Below are 17,329 nucleotides of genomic sequence, written 5' to 3' on the forward strand. Positions count from 1 at the left end.
TGAACAACAAAAAGAAACCTTCCTCAAAATAAAATTGTGACCAGGATACAGTAAACATTTGACGGCATAAAGCAACAAAGGAAATTCAAAGAAACTCAAGCCAAAGAAGAGTGTAGGAAAGAAAAGCCTAGAAAAAACTTCTGTAATCTTCATTTTCACCATTTTGTGGCTTATGGAAACTGGCAACCACCATGCCAACCGCTTCTGATTATCTGTAAGAATCAAAAGATCTAAAAACAGCTGCATGGTGGCTATGAATAGACTTATAAGATCTTACTGGTCTTTGAATCAACATATATGTCTCTGAAATTCCAAAGTTAGCTTTTGCATATTTTTCCCTTTGATGCTCCAACCACCATTTTACTATGAAAATTTCCAAGCACACAGAACACCTGTACACCTACCACTTAGAGTCTATAGTTAATATTTTAAAAGCTCCTTTATCATATGTCCATCTATCTATGTACCTATCTAACCATCCATCCCTCTACTCCTTGCCTTTGAGTATGAAACCATTTCTTACACTCTTTTCTATCTTCTACAATAGGGTTTCTGAACTTCAGCCCTACTGACATTTAGGCTAGATAAGTCTTTGTTGTGGGGAGATGTCCACTCTGTGCATCTTTTAAGATGTTTAGCAGCATCTTTGGCCTCTACCTACTAGATGTAAATAGCACACTTCCCCCACCTCAGTTGTGATAACCAAAAATGTCTTCAGACATTGAGCCATACATGCCCTGGGGGGAAAACTGGCTCTGGTTGAGAAATACTGCTCTAGAGACTTCACAAATGGTGGGTACTCCTTAAGTATCTGTGAAGAAATTATCCTGGGTTCTTATCTAGAAATCATACCCAGCACAGCTGGAGGTGACCCTGAAGCAAAACCAGTGAAGTGGATTAGAAAGCAGTGTGTAGGGCCTGTAGCTGCTAGTCACATTTATCTGTTTGATTTTAAAGCTGATGTATGCTGACATAAGGCACAGACAAGTGAATAGTGAAATAACTTACATGTAATCTGACATACCTGGCACATATATACCTGGCCTAAGGTAACAAAAAGATAAATTAACACCAATCCAAAATACTAAGTTTCATTTTTTTTTTTTACTGTTTATACATCATTCAATCTCATCACATTAATGGTTTCAAAATAAAAACAATCAGACCTACCTTGACTGTCCAAAAGTCACATGACAACAACAAGATAATTGTTACCATACAGGCGATAAAGCTGCTGCTGAACAATTCACAGAGAAGATAGACTACAATTGCACTGACTCGAAAGAATAAATGGAAAAATGATGCCACTGGATGTCTGAAAACCAAAATATAACAAAAGACATGCAATTACATTTTAGACAGATACTGCGGATGTAGATGAAAAATGCTTCAGCCATAGCATAACCATGCAGTTTGGTCAAAAATAAGAGAGATGACTTGAGAAAGAAGCAAACTATTATTTCTGCCTTTTTCTGAAGTCCCATTATTTGACTAAGCCCTGTTGTCACAGCAAATACACTATCTAAACAGGACTTTTAACACCTCATTGAATATAACTTTCACAAAATATGTAAGAAGAAACTTTACCAAGCTTGGAGAGTATGGAAACCATACTCTCAGGATTGAATCTTATTTTTTATGTCTGAAAATCAAGACAAAAGAATTTCTAGGTCCTTGGAAATCATTTCAAGCATTAAGATAAAGAAACCACAAGGAAGAGCTGTTGTTTTTAACAGCTTTATCGAGATATCCATATACCAACATGGATATCTCAACTATATAATTCCACCTATTTAAAGTATATAATTCAATGGATTTTTATACATTCATAAGACTGTACAACCATTACCACGTGAATTTTAGAATTTTTTCATTACTCCCCCAAAAACCTTTACCCACTGGCAGTAACCCTCATTTACCCCAATCCATCCCTTCTCCAGCCCTAGGCAACCAATAATGTAACTTTGTCTCTACAGATCTACTTGTTCTGGAGATTTCACATAAATGAAATTGTATGTGATCTTTTGTAACTGGCAAAAACTTTGTCTCAGTACAAAGTTTCTGAGGTTTAGGTAGAATTTGATTTCATTAAGTAAATTTCTTTAGAGAAAACTAAATTTAGAATAGAAATGTTTGGCTTGATATTTTCATGTTGGTTTATACAAAAGATGAAATTCTGATATTTGCACAATTAAATCAAAATGTCATAATGCATCTACAGAAACTATTTAAAAAAAACACACACTAGTGTCCACATAATTGGATTTGCAGATTTGAAAATTCAGTGTTGAGTAAAATTTCATATGCCAGTTATTCCCAAAGAAAACCTAAATGTCATTTTTGTCTCAGACTAAGGATTACGATAGTTATATACAATATTCACTAGGACATCACAACCACTCCACCTTGAATCTAACTGACACCAGTCTACAGACAGAACCACTGGACACTAACACGACTCTAAACAGTTATCCTCATACCTGATTTTGGATTTTTGGGGTCTATTAGCTGTTTCCTCTTCTGCATCAAACAGTGCAACATCTTCAGTGTCATCATTACTGCCCTAGTAAGAAAATTAAATAGCCATGAAGCAAAATGAATTCAGTATGTGCTTGCCAGCTACATGCAAGGCAGCACACTAGCCAAAATGGAAGACAAGATGAAGATATGGTCAAAGCCATCTGCGTTCACAACCTAGAAAAAGGGCATGCACAGTGCCTTCGCCCCCATCCAAATCGTCTGGCAAAACCCCGACGTGGTAACCGAAGTATCTGCTGTCTCCATCTCTACCCAAGCTGGGTCCTGTGAGAAAATGGTCCTGCAAGGTCAGAGACCACCGAGGCTACTGGGAGAAATTCAATATTTTTGTGTCTTTCACAGAATCATCTGATTTGTATTCTCGTTTCCCTGACTTCGTCCCACAACTTTCTCTTTTTATCCAAAGCAAAACCAACTATTGGTGTTCAGAATCACTTCTTTTCCTTCTTCCTCAAGAGTTTGTTCCATCAATTTCCCCTTTATTTACACTTTATAGTATCTTCAAAGCTTTCTACTGAATTTTTCTCATCAGCATATAAACTTATCCAGGTGTCCTTTATAAAGTGAAAAAGATTTTTTTAAAAACCCTTTATCCCGAATCTCTCCTTCTATCTTCTACTTTCCAAAGTGCTCCTTCCTTTCACAACTTGAGGCTTCTAAGAGTGGTGCACATGACAACACACTGCAATTCACCTTCAGCCTCACCCACAATACATTTGCACTTTACACCTTTACTAGTGCCAGGCACTAGTGAAATAGGGAGATCACCCAGGTAGCCACAATGATGTAACTGCAATGGTCCTTAAAGAAAAACACAGGCGGGTCAGAAAAGGTGATGAGACATGAAAGCAGAAATCACAAGATGAAAACCGAAAAGTTGCCACTGCATTTCCACTAGGCCATCGGGGCCTCCGTAACAGCAGTTTCAGTACAGCAGGGCCTAGAACAGTGCCTGGGCCATAGAATCCCTCCAATGAGAAGAAAAATACCGATGATAATCTAAGCGAAAGTGGCCCTTACAGTACATTTTTTAATAGGAAGAGATTATTAAATTAACCTCTGGTTGGAAATGTGTGGACTGTAATTAAACCCACTAAGAAGCATCCATTCAAATTTTGTTTGGCAAGTACACTGGAGCGGTGACACCGCCCCCAGGCCCGCCGCGCCCGGGGTCGGGCTACGCCCCCGCCCACTCCGCCCGGGCCGGACGGGCCGCAACGTCACCCACGGCGTTTCTGCAGCGCCCCGGGTTGGCGTGGACAACGCTCTTTCCACACGGGCGTCTGTTCCCGCGCGGCACCACCTGGGTCCCCCTCCGCCAGAGGCTTCGGAGCGCCCGGCCGCGCCCCCAGACAGCGGCCCTCCGCCCACCCGCTCCTCCTCGGACTCGGGCAGCAGGCCGGCATGCGGACACCTCGGTCCCGGGGCGCTGCACTCGCGCCCCACCCACCTTCCAGGCCGAGCCCCCGGGAACGGCCACCCGCACCCCGCGCCACAGCTCCTCACCTGCGGCAACATGGCAGCCCTGCGCCAGCCCCACTTCCGGGAGCCACGTCTGCGCCACAGTCGCGGGGCGGGGCCTGGAACAGACGCGTCTCGGTCACCAAAGGCCAGGAGAAGCCAAGTTACAGCCCAATCCTGCGCCCACTTCCGCTTCTAGGCGCCTCGCGGCGAGCAGATAAGGGGGCGGGGCTCCGGGAAGGAGCCAGAGCGTGGGCGGGGCGGGGCTCCCGGGAAGCATCCCGAGCGGGGGCGGGCGGGGGCGGGGCGAGCTGGGGGGCGGGGCGAGCTGGGGGCCGGGAGCGCTTGGTATGGGCAGCAAGCCGAGGGCCGTAAGTGGGGACTGGGGCTAGTGCTCATCCCGACCCAGCGTAAAACCAGCGGCAGAAGGATCCTCGTGCCGCCGTTAGCTTTAGGGGAAAGCTTCGTGGTTTGGCTCGTGGAGATGGTGTTGCTACGTAAGAGCTGTTATTCCCACCAGAACCGATGTCCTGATAGGGGGAAGGTTGCATTTTGCTTGAAAGGTTTACCCAATGTATTTTCCTGTACATCATCGTAATTGTAACGTAGAAGCAATTGAAAACAATGATGTGCTCCTGCGAAGTGGTAAAAAGTTATTCAGGAGAACAGAGCAGGAGGACTCTTGTGAACAGTGGAGGGTTTTATTATGGGAACAGACGCTGGGAAATATTAAGGAACAGAGAGGTTGAGAGCTGAGCCCTGGAGTTCGAGTTTCTGAGTTTGAGTCTGCTCCACGCCCCCCAACCCTTTCCTCTTACTAATGATCTAACTTCTGTGTACATCTTCAGTTGTAATGTGGGGATGACAGTGGCCTTGTACAGGATAAATACCTAGTAAATAGAAGATGGTATTAATGCTGTTTTGAGTTTAGCTGTTAATGGTGTGATCTTGCCCATGTGAAGGACCTGAAATTCAGGGACTGTAAGTCATCTTTGACACTACGTAATTATAACAACATCTGGATGGCCTAGGGGTCAAACTGCTATTGAAGGGTCATGGAATAATGTGTATTAGCACATTTCCTTAATTGAGAGGATTCTTTCTACTAAAATCACTATTTTTACGTGGCTATTTGCCAATGCTACTTTGAACCTAATAATGAGGGGGGGGGGGGAAAGTTTTTCAATTTGGCAAAGAATTGTATTCCTGCACTTGAAAGTGCAAGGTGGAAGCTGTGAACAGGTTACCTGTTCATCTAGACAGCCCATGCCATGTTTTTGGTGGCCCATCTGTAATAACTCCATTCTGACCCTCAGTTACTGCAGCACACACCCTGGCAGACTCTTGTAAACATAGTGCCTTGAGAAACCCAAAGAAAACTATAAAGATAAGGGGTTAATGATGGCCTCGGGAAACTCAGAGGAACCATGAGAAAAAAGAGATTAATGGTTGCCCTGACCTCTAACAAGCTCCTCTCTCCCCCTTATATGTATCAGCCCCCCTTAATGGTGCCAAAAGCAGCGCCAAGAGAATGTAGTTGTTTTTTTTTTTCTGTAGTTTGTTCCTTTAAAAGTGGGCAAAAAAGAAGGCAGGTTGCTGAGGATTTGGGGAAAGCCCCGCAGACCGCCAGTGTAATAAAGTGCTCCTTTACAATTCTGCTGTGCGTCACTGGTTATCTCGCTGATACCTTCCAACACATCCAAAGTGTAGGTTGTGGGGTTTTGTGGGATTGGGATTTTTGTTGGTTTTGTTTTGAATTTTGAATTCTATTTGAATTCATTACCATCTGTATTAGGAAATCTCAATTCAGTTCATCTCCTGTGTAGTGGGGGGGGGGGGGGTTCTTCCCTACTGTGTTTCTCTCCTGTGTGTGTTGTTTACTACTCACGTAAAATACTTCTTTTCTGGTCACCAAATATGTGGAGGTTTTTCTCCACACCAAGAGATTCTCTGCAACACCAGCTCTGTGTCCTACAATTTCATTAAATTCTGACATTATCTACCTGGAGATAGCATCAGATCACACATGTCAAGGGCTCAGTCCTACAAGACTCTCTCTCTTTCACACACACACATTCAGATGCCAGTCACAAGCGCAGATTATCACCTGTGCTTTTGACCAACCAGTTATAGATCACAGGTTCCAAGGACCTCTCCTCAGGTTCAATTAACTTGTAAGAACAGCTCACAGAACTCAGGAAAACACTTACATTTACCAGTTTATTAAAGGTCACAAATGGCCCTGGCCGGTTTGGCTCAGCGGTTAGAGCGTCGGCCCGCGGTCCAGAGAGACCCGGGTTCGGTTCCCGCTAAGGGCATGTACCTCGGTTGCAGTTTGTCCCCGGCTCTGGTCAGTCGTGCGGGTGGCAGCCACTCGATGTGTCCCTTCACGTCGATGTTTCTCTCTCTCTCTGTTCCTCTCTCCCCCTCCTACTCTACCTGAACAAAAAATGGAAAAATGTCCTCGGGTGAGGATAAAAACAAACAAACAAACAAACAAAAGGTCACAAATGAATAGCAAGATGAAGAGATACATAAGGTGAGGTCTGGAAGAAGTCCAAGTTCAGGAGCTTCTGTGGACTTGTGGTATGCCTCTGTCCCAGTATATGGATGTGTTCACCAACCTGGAAGCTCTCCAAATCCCCTTCTTTTGGCATTTTTATGGGGCTTCCTCATTCAGGCATGTTCAACCATTAACTCCATTTCCAGACACTCTTTCCTCTAAAGAATGGGGAGGTGGGCTGAAAATTCTAAATTTCTAACCATGGCTTGTTTTTTTTCTGGTGACCAGACCCCATCTGTGAGCCCACCCAGTCACCTCATTAGAACAAAAAATACTCCTAGTACTCTTATCACTTAGGAATTAAAAGGGTTCCAAGAGCTCTGTTTCAGGGACAGGAGTCAAAGACAAATATTAGAACAAAAGATTTTCCTACTGTTCTTATCACTTGGGAAATTACAATGGTTTCAGAAGCTCTGTGCCAGGAACTAGGGGCAGAGGCTAATATATATTTTCTATTACCTCACATCATCCTAAAGCCATGCTGAAGTAGTGAGTAGGAGCTCAGTACCTTTGGATGGGGCTTGAGCTCTCTAGTGGGCCACAGTCCTTGTGCTGGGTTGCACTCTCCTAAATTACCTGCCTGGACCCTGATATTGTTATCAGTGGAGAGAACTCCGTGTCTCCATATGTTGCTAGTGGGAGTGGACTTATTGCAACATCCCAAGAAAAGGAATTTTCTAAAACTTGAATGGGAGGATGAGATATTGTTGAAAGCTTTATTTCTGTGGAATTAAATCCCTGAGCTTCCAAGGTCCCACTTCCCCTTGTCCCACCAAGGAAGAAGTGTAGCTTTGGCTTCAGCAGAGCTATAATCAGAGCCATTGTCCAGAGATGTTGCTCCATACTGGAGCAGTGTCCAGTAGAGCATTAAACTGGATTAGTTTGTGTTTCCAATTATGGTCCATTAGTCCATTGCATGTGAGGTCTACCAGGCCACATGGCTATGAAGGAGACATAGGAGAATGCCTGGAAGCAGGACAAGAGAGCCATGAGCCAAGAGAGAGGGCTCCTTTGTCCCAAATTTTCATAGGCTTGCATTGGCCCCACCTCTTCTAGCCAGTGATTTCTGTTCCCAGGTTTGAGTGACAGCAAGCACCTTCCCTGTGTCATCCCAACATCACTGTGCATGTATCCATCCTCCCCTTTGTCCAGTCCCTTCCCCCAGTGATCTGCAGGGAATGGTAAATGGTTCCCTGGGAAGTGTGAAATTTCAGTTTCCTGATGAAGCTGCCCAAATGGCCTTGCTTATAATGTCTGGCCTGCCTTTTGCTCCTTTCCTATTATTAATAACTAGCTAATTACAACAGTATTAATACCATCCTCAGAAGGTATGAGTAGAAACCTCAACACACTCAATATTTATGATTCCCCTTTATAGAAAGGGTAAATAAGCTTAATTCTCTTTCATAGGAGTTAGTCCTAATAAGGTAAAGAACACATAACATTCTCAAGTGCAATAGGTCAACCCCATTGAAGGCTTCTCCTCTTGGATTCTTAACTGAACTCACTGAGCTTCACTGATGCAAAAATACCAAGGAACTCTAATACATTATTCTGACACAATCTCTTCTTTTTTTTTTTTTTTTTTTGCTATAAAAATGATAGCACTTAATTGATAGTGATGAGTGGTATTTAATTTACAATGATCACTTCCCCATCCCCCATCCATGAAATTGGGCTTCCACAGTCTCAGGAATGATTTTCAGTGAGAATACAAATACCAATCTCTCCCAGCCTCCCTCTGTTTTGTTACTTTGATAATATCACTTCTTTGGCTTATAGGAAGATAAACAGAAGTCCCCATTTTAATTGCCAAGGAACAGTAAAAAAAACAAAAAAGCAAGAAACCAAACACCAACATCTGCTTGGTTTCCTTTTTATTTCAAGACATTGTAATTTTCCAAGGCTGGTTTAGATAAATACGTTTGGACCAAGTTCAGGGGCTGCTGTTTTCCCTTGCTTCATGAAATTATCTATAGGCAGGCCTTTGATCTTCCTGATCCATGCAGCTTTGCTGGCTTTTTCTGGATCGACCACTCCAGTGGGCTTTCTAGCCTGATACTCTTTCATTTTGGCTTCTTTGTACTCTTTCTCCTCCCTCACAGTCAACAGCATGAATTCAGTGTTTACTCTAAAGGGATCCAGGGCCGAGTAGACACGAGGCCATTCTTTCTTGACAGACTGGGTTGCTGTGCCTACTGGAGGAGCCATCATGTATTTTGGCTTAATGACCTTCATGCTGGTTAAGGGGCTGAAGCTGCACGCTGTACTATCAATTGAATCGGTTGCTCTGGTTTTGCCCTTTAAGCTCCCACAGATCTTGGAGTGGATAAGCATGGGCTGAGGTATGGTGGACTGGACTCGGGGACTGTGTAAAGAGTTCTTCAAGTTGGGCTGCAGTTTCTGGATTTCAAGGGAAATACTGGTTTGTTTCACATCTATGGGAGGGTTGCTGGCTCTCAACCTATCAATTGCATGTTGTAATGAATTTCCTTTGAAACTAAGGACCTTCCTTGGGTATGAAATTGAAGGTTCCCAGGCATCAGTGATTTGGGTCTGGGGCCTACCGGGATAGGCAAACTTCCCTGAACTATGGGTTTGCTGCAGGGCACTAATAGTCAGAAGGAATCGGTCTGGTGACATGGGAATCTTCCAGGACTTTTTCTTTAGGTGACTGGTCAAGTCTCTAGCAGTTTTCAGTTGTCCTTGTTTTTCTACTTTCTCCAAGTCTCCAGGAGTTTTCAGTTGTCCTTGTGTTTTTACTTTCTCCATGTCATCTGATTAAAAGAAAAAAGAAAAGAAAAGAAAAAAAAAAAAAACAACAAAAAAACAAATCAGTGTTCCATGAAAAACATTAAGTACTTATGCATGAAAATTAAATCCGTTCTAACTGCTGTGCAAACTGACATCTTTGTTGCCCAATGAACATGCCAGCATGTGGGCAAAAATCCTCTAGACCAGAAATTATGACATATTCAATATAACGTCTTTAACAAATATGCTAGTACTTGTGTGTGTGTGTATTAACCTCTAGATATGCATATTTTGGTGGAAACATGTAATCCCAATGCTCTACCCATTTATAATTCAAATAGAATAGCCTTACAAATTCCTAGTAACATACCTCTGTTTTTAAAGAAAAGTTGAATGACAAAATTTGATTTCCACCTTATTAATCAAATTTGACTCCAAATGATCTTTCACCATTTTCTAAAATCAAAACTGCCTTCAAAAAATATGTCCCCCCTGGGAAATGCGGAATATCACAACATGACCAAAACTCAGTTACTGAACAGGCATTCCCAAAATGTTTTGAACAATAGCAGTGGGTCCAAAAGGACCAGAGATTCATTCTGGTCACTACATTATGGCCAAGACCTCCAAGGTGCCTAAGAACTTGTGTTAACAAGAATGTCTTCACAAGTGAGCAAATTTATTATATCAATACTCTTATATCTCATTTGGGCCTTTCAATCCCTACAATACCTCACGGATGCATTGAAAGCATTATTCCCATTTTACAAAAGGAATAACTGAGTCATGAAAAGTAGAAGTCATTTGTCTAGTCTAACCCAACAAGTAAAAGTCTGTACCCCAAACTAGCATCTAAAATTCTAGTCTATAACTAGTCTATAGCTAGCATCTAAAATTCAACCTTAAATTTTTTTGAGGTAACACTAGTGTTTTACATAGTGGCTGCACCAGTCTGCATTCCCACTAGGAGTGTACTAGAGTCCCCTTTTCTCCACACCCTCACCAACACTTGTTGTTTGATGATTTGTTGATGGCGGCCATTGTGACAGGTGTGAGGTGATACCTCATTGTTGTTTTAATTTGTATCTCTCTGATGATTAGTGATGTTGAGCATTTCTTCATGTCTCTTGGCCATTTGTATGCCCCATTTGGAGCCCTGTCTATTTAGCTCCTCTGCCCATTTTTTTTTTTAATTGGGTTCACTGTCTTCCTTTTGTGGGGTTGTATGAGCACTCTATATATTTTGGAAATTAACCCCTTATCTGATGTATCATTGGCTATTATGCTCTCCCATACAGAGGGTTCCCTTTCCATTCTGGTGGTTGTTTCTTTTGCTGTGCAGAAGCTTTTTAGTTTGATGTAGTCCCATGCGTTCATTTTCTCCTTTGTTTCTGTTGCCTTCGGTGATGTATCAGTACAAATTCTGTTGCTTATGATGCGCGAAATTTTGTTGCCTATATTTTCTTCTAGGATTTTTATGGATTCATGAGTCACATCTAAGTCTTTTATTCATTTTAAGTTTATTCTTGTGTATGGTGTAAGTTGATGATCTAGTTTCATTTTTTGCATGTAGCTGTCCAATTTTCCCAAGACCATTTATTAAAGAGGCTGTCTTTACTCCATTGTATGCTCTTGCCACCTTTGTCAAATATCAATTGAGCATAATGACTTGGGTCAGGTTCCTGGTTCTCTATTCTGTTCCACTGATCTATATGCCTATTCTTGTGCCAGTACCAGGCTGTTTTGATTATAGTAACTTTGTAATATAACCTCATATCCGGTATTGTGATCCCACCTACTTTGTCCTTCTTTTTCAAGATTGCTGTGGCTATTTGAGGTCTTTTTTGGTTCCATATGAACTTCTGAAGTATTTGTTCTAGTTCTGTGAAATATGTCATTGGTATTTTTGATGGGGATTGCATTGAATCTATAGATTGTTTTGGGTAATATGGACATTATAATGATGTTAATGCTTCCAACGCATGAACAAGGTATGTGCTTCCACTTTTTTATATCTTCCTCTATTTCTTTTTTCAGTGTCCTGTACTTTTTTGCAAATAGGTCCTTTACTTCTTTGGTTAAATTTATTCCTAGGTATCTTAATTTTTTTGCTGCAATGGTAAATGGGATTGTTTTTCTAATTACTCTTTCTATGAGTTCATCATTGCTGTATAAGAATGCCATCGATTTCTTGACGTTAATTTTGTATCTTGCTACTTTGCCAAATTCATTTATTTTTTTATTATTATTATTTTTTAATCCTCACCTGAGGACATTTTTCAATATTTTGTTCAGATAGAGTGGGAGGGAGAGAGAGAGAGAAACATTGACGTGAAAGGGACACATCGAGTGGTTGCCACCCACATGACCCAACCAGGGCCGGGGACAAACTGCAACCGAGGTACATGCCCTTAGCGGGAACCGAACCTGGGTCTCTCTGGACCGCAGGCCGGTGCTCTAACCACTGAGCAAAACCGGCCAGGGCACCAAATTCATTTATTAAGTTTAGTAGATTTCTGATGGAGTATTTAAGGTTTTCTATGTATAATATCATGTCATCTATGAATAATGACAGTTTCACTTCCTTCTGACTAATTTGGATCCCTTTTATTTTTTCTTCATGTCTGATTGCTGTGGCTAAGACTTCTAGTACTATGTTAAATAAGAGTGGCAGAAGTGGGCATCCTTGTCTTGTTGTGTTCTTAAGGGAAATGCTGTTGGGTTTTGCCCATTGAGTATGATGTTGGCTGTAGGTCTTTCATAGATGGCCTTTATTATGTCGAGATGTGATGCCTCTATTCCTAGATTGCTGAGCATTTTTATCAGAAATTGGTGCTGGATTTTGTTGAATGCTTTTTCAGAAACCATTGATATGATCATATGGTTTTTATCTTTCATTTTGTTTATGTGGTGTATCACATTTATTGATTTGCGAATATTGTTCCAGCCTTCCATCCCTGGGATGAATCCCACATGGTCATGGTGAATAATTTTTTTGATGTATTGCTGGATCTGATTTGCCAGTATTTTGTTAAGGATTTTGGCATGTATGTTTATCGGGGATATTGACCTATAGTTTCCTTTCTTTGTAGTGTCTTTTTCTGGTTTTGGAATTAGAATTATGCTGGCCTCATAAAATGAGTTTGGGAGTCTTCCTTCTTCTTGAATTTTTTTTAATAGGTTGAGGGGAATGGGTGTTAGCTCTTCTCTGAATGTTCTGTAAATCTCCCCTGTGAAGCCCTCCGAACCTGGGCTTTTGTTTGCTGGGAGAGTCTTGATTATATCTTCAATTTCCTTATTTGTTATTGGTCTGTTCAAGTTTTCTATCTCTTCCAGGTTCAGTTTTGGGAGACTGTGTGTTTCTAGAAATTTGTCCATTTTGCTTAGATTGTCTAATTTGTTGCCTTATAATTGTTCATAGTATTTTTAATGATTTTTTTTGTTTCTGTGATGTCAGTTGTTACTTCTCCTTTTTCATTTCTGAATTTGTGTATTTGGGTTCTCTCTTTTCGTTTCTTTGTGAGTCTAGTTAAGGGCCCATCGATCTTGTTTATATTTCGAAAAGCCAACTCTTTGTTTCATTGGTCCTTTGATTTTTTTTTTGGTCTCTATGTCATTTATTTCTTCTCTGATCTTTACTATTTCCTTCCTTCTACTTGCTCTGTGGTTTCCTTTTTGTTTGCTCTCTAGTTCTTTAAGTTGTGAGGTTAGATAGTCTATTAGAAATTTTTCTTGATTCTTGAGGTGGGCCTGTCGTGCCATGAACTTCCCTCTCAGAACTACTTTCACTGCATCCCATAGATTTTGTGTTGTGTATTCATTTTCATTGGTTTCCAGAAGTTTTTAATTTCTTCCTTGAACTCCTTGTTCAATAAAATGCTATTTAGCCTCCATGTGTTCAAACGTCTTTGCATGTTCTTCTTGCAATCGATTTTTAGTTGTATGCCATTGTGATCTGAGTAGATGCTTGATATGATTTCAATCTTCTTGAACTTGTAGAGACTTAGTTTGTGTCCTAACATGTGGTCTATCTTTGAGGATGTCCCATGTGCACTGAGAAGAATGTGAATTCTGCAGTTTTGGGGTATAATTCTCTGTAGATATCTATTAAATCTAGTGCTTCATTTAGAGTTTCTGTTTCCTTGTTAATTTTTTGCCTAGAGGATCTATCCAGTGATGTCAACAGGTTGTCGAAGTCCCCTGCCATGATTCTATTGTTGTTGATTTCTCCTTTGAAGTCCTCCAGAAGATTTTTGATATATTTTTATGCTCTTATGTTGGTGTACATATGTTTACCAAGGTTATATCTTCTTGTTGGATAGATCCTTTCAATATTATGTAGTGGTCTTCTTTGTCTCTAGTTATGGCCTTTATTTTGAAATCTAATTTATCAGATATGAGTATTGTGCCCCAGCTTTTTTTTTTTTTTTCCTTTCCGTTTGCTTGAAAGATTTTTCTCCATCTCTTCACTTTCAACCTATATTGAGTCTTTTTTTGTGGGGTGGGTCTCTTGTAAACAACATATATATTAGTCATGTTGTCTTATCCAGTCAGCTACTCTGTGTCTTTTTATGGGAGCATTCTATCCATTTACATTTAAGGTGATTATTGATATGTATTTATTTATTGCCATTTTTGTTTAGGTTGGTTATATTTTTCTTCCTATTTCTTCTACTAATTGCAGCATTCCTTTTAACATTTCTTGCAGTGCTGTTTTGGTGCTAATATATTCCCTTAGCCTTTTTTTGTCTGGGAAGCTCTTTATTTGACCTTCTATTTTGAATGATAGCCTTGCTGAGTAGAGTAGTCTTGGATTTAGATCCTTGTTTTTCATGACCTTAATTATTTCCTGCCACTCCCTTCTGGCCTGTAGCGTTTCTGGTGAGAAGTCAGCTGAGAGCCTTATGGGGTTCCTTTGTAGCTAACCTGTTGCTTATCTCTTGTTGCCTTTAGGATTCTCTCTATGTCTTTAGTTTTTGGCATTTTAATTACTGTGTGTCTTGGTGTGGGCCTGTTTGGGTTCTTCTTACTGGTGGCTCTCTGTGCTTCTTGAACTTGAATGCCTTCTTCCTTCACCAAGTTAGGAAAGTTTTCTGTCACTGTTTCTACAAATATATTGTCTAACCCTTGCTCATTTTCTTCTTATTTCGAGACTCCTATGATGCAAATATTATTACGTTTCCAGTTGTCCCACATTTCTCTGAAGCTGTCTTTCTGTTTTTTAATTGTTTTTTTCCTTTTAGTTTTCTGATTGGTTTCTTTTTTCTACCCTGTTTTCTAATCCACTGGTCCTCAACTTCCTCTACTCTGCTGTTTAGTCCTTCCAATATGTTCTTTATTTCTACTGTCTGTTTTCATTTCCAATTGGTTGATTTTCAATGTTTCTATATCTTTACTCATGGTGTTGATGTCCTTACTCATACTGTTGAGCTTCCTCAACATCATGACTTTGAACTCTACCTCTGCTAACTTGCTTAACTGCATTTTATTTATCTCATTTTCAGTCTTTTGTTCTTGAAAGGCATTTTTATCTTTATCAAAGTTTCTCAAAAACAACAAAGTAACATAATATTTGCAATGTCCAGTAACTCTTCTCAAAAGCTCCTTCTGTAACCCTCCCTCTTATCTTCTTATCTCATGTACATAGCACCCATCCCCTAATCTATCTCCTTCTTCATGAAATCTCCTACAGCGCCCTCTGAAATAAGCCACAACTGCTTCTTCTTCCTTCTGCACCCCATTACTCAGACTTATGACACAACAGTTCAAGCGTGAGGAGGCTGAATGGCAGGGAAGGGAGTCAGGCTGGGAGCTCAGCACTGGAAACCCGGCTCTTACAAAAGGTTTTCGCTCTGTGGCCTCAAGTCAATAAGGAGACAAGCTAATCACTCTTAGGAAAAGCTGGGAATTTTATCTATTCTGAATTCTCAAAAATAAGCAAAGTTATTGATTGTTGAAATACTACACTGAACAAAGTGAGCAAGAGAGAGAGTTGGATCTTGTCACTGATTCAAACTGTGGTATCAACATTCATCTTACCTCCTGTAAGGGAGTTTGCCTCCACATTGTCCTGCTCACCATTCAAGCTATTTGCTGCCTTAGAAACATGACTCACTCTCTTCTTGCCATCTCCATCTCTTCGGGGTGATTTTAGCTTTACTTGACTTTGAGATGCCTCTACTGATGCTGTTAAATTAAGATTGAGGAGAAAACCATAGTAATCACATAATTCAATTAAGTCTGAATAATGAAGGCATAGCTGATAATTTGACTGGATTTCTCCCAAACCTTCATCTTATTGTCATATGAAACTTGGTAGTCACCTGGAGCCTAAGGATGAGATCACCTCCCAACTCCCCTCCCATTGCTTTTTCTACTGATTATGAAGCACTGAGCATTATCTGAAACTCTCTGTCCTTTCTCCTAGCTGACCATTTGCAAAGTAATATGTTGGGAGGTGATCTATTGATCTGTGGGTCCAATTTCATATGCCAAATACAGGGCAAGTAAAAGAAAGGAGTCTGCCTACTCTAGCCCCCACACAACTTATTGTTTGTATGTTTTATAAATGGCATAAGTCATGCCTCTCCACCGCACACCTACGCACATACACACACACACACACACACATAGGTACCTGCTTGATAACTAATCTTTTCCAGGTATGCATGTTATCAGTCAGGGGTCTAGAGATAATATATTCTGCGTAGAATATTTTTCTGCAGTATAATAATATCTTGTCTGTCCTAAGAAAATAATTATGTACTGTATGTTTGGCTCAGAGGTGTGGGGAGAGGATATTGGTTGCTTGTTTTTTGCTTTAATGGCAAGTATTAAGGGCTAGTGTTAGCTGCTGTACAATGATTCTAATAAGACTGAACACTTAGGCCTCAAAAATCAGGAGGTTCCCTTGAGTTGGCTAACAAATTGGCGAATCAAAGAAACTTGCTCCCACCTTCCTTAAAGGTAGAGATTTATGTTATTAAGAAACTACTGGCAAAAATATCCCAGGAAGAAACTAGCCCCTGCAGCCCATCACCTGCTTCACTGGGTACCACTGGGATGGTCTGGGAGTCAATTCTCTTACATGTCAGTGTCCTAGATGCCTTCGGGAGGATGCGGGACCTGCGAGGTTTACTTAACAGGGACTCCTGGGCCAACATTTGTCTACTGGATATAGAGCCCGCCAGGCTGTAAACCAAAGTGCTGGCCTTGGAGAGGACTTCTGTGAGGCTTTCTTCCTTGTCCTCCTCTTTATCCTTGTTCTTCTTTGGTTTGGCCTGTTCCACGTAGTACTGCCACTTTATATTCTCAAACTGGAACATGAGAATATTGCTGTCTGTGTTGATCACCATCCTGGAACCAAAACAGTAAGATTGCCCACAAAAGGAGCATGGAGGCCATCATGGAGGCCACGCCCGGCATCCAGGTCTGCACAACTACTACCTCGTCCAATCCTAGAGCCAAGGGAAACTTCCCCAGGAAATGACTGTACCAGTAGGGTGTGTAGGTTGTTGAAGGGTCTAGAGTGGCCACAGGTAGCTGGCTGTGCAGCAGGGTTTATTAGCTCTGGAGCTGAATTTTGTTGTTGTTGTTAATTAAATATTTGGAGTTAAACTATCTGAAAAAGAATTTAAAAAAAAATGTTTTTTAATTTTTTGCCTTGGCTGGTTTGGCTCAACGTTTAGAGCGTCAGCCTGTGGACCAAAGAGTTGCGGGTACCATTCCAGTCAAGGGCACGTACCTTGGTTGTGGTTCGGTCCCCAGCCCTGGTTGGGGTCATGTGAGAGGCAACAAATAGATGTGTCTCTTTCTTGTTGATGTCTCTCTCTCCTATCTCTCCCCCCCACCCCTCCCAGCCCCTACCCTCCCACTCTATCTGAAGATAAATGGAAAAGTATCCTCAGGTGAGAATTATATATTAAAAAAAAAAACTTTAAATTTTAAAAGTATTTTTAAAAGAATTTCATTCTTGAAATGAGAGCCAAGCATCTAGAATGCCTGAGGCAAAAA

The 17,329-nt window shown here is 41.0% G+C and overlaps 2 protein-coding genes across 7 annotated transcripts in view; both read right to left on the bottom strand.

The window, feature by feature from the left end:
* Positions 1–4,148, bottom strand: part of LOC118634601 (Golgi apparatus membrane protein TVP23 homolog B) — a 38,579-nt gene extending 34,431 nt beyond the window's left edge. For 5 of the 6 annotated variants that reach the window (XR_004960377.1, XR_004960378.1, XM_036269247.1 and 2 more), the window contains exons 1-3: positions 4,045–4,148; positions 2,481–2,563; positions 1,171–1,315 (exon numbers count right to left, since the gene is read on the bottom strand). Coding sequence is in view for 4 of the 6 variants with exons in the window: in XM_036269247.1 (XP_036125140.1) it covers positions 1,171–1,315; positions 2,481–2,563; positions 4,045–4,056 (240 nt within the window). In the remaining 2 variants the exon portion in view is untranslated. Of the gene's footprint in view, positions 1–1,170; positions 1,316–2,480; positions 2,564–2,694; positions 3,569–4,044 lie in introns of those variants that run through there. The other variant, XM_036269249.1, reaches the window with a different exon arrangement.
* Positions 4,149–8,473: 4,325 nt separating this feature from the next.
* CDRT1 (CMT1A duplicated region transcript 1) overlaps positions 8,474–17,329 on the bottom strand; it is a 45,269-nt gene continuing 36,413 nt past the window's right edge. Inside the window, exons 12-14 of the mRNA XM_036269527.1 lie at positions 16,404–16,672; positions 15,356–15,502; positions 8,474–9,291 (exon numbers count right to left, since the gene is read on the bottom strand). Of these exons, the coding sequence (XP_036125420.1) occupies positions 8,474–9,291; positions 15,356–15,502; positions 16,404–16,672 (1,234 nt within the window). The remainder of the gene's footprint in view (positions 9,292–15,355; positions 15,503–16,403; positions 16,673–17,329) is intronic.

The sequence above is a fragment of the Molossus molossus genome, unplaced genomic scaffold (assembly GCF_014108415.1).
Source record: "Molossus molossus isolate mMolMol1 unplaced genomic scaffold, mMolMol1.p scaffold_m16_p_19, whole genome shotgun sequence".
Lineage (NCBI taxonomy): Eukaryota > Metazoa > Chordata > Mammalia > Chiroptera > Molossidae > Molossus > Molossus molossus.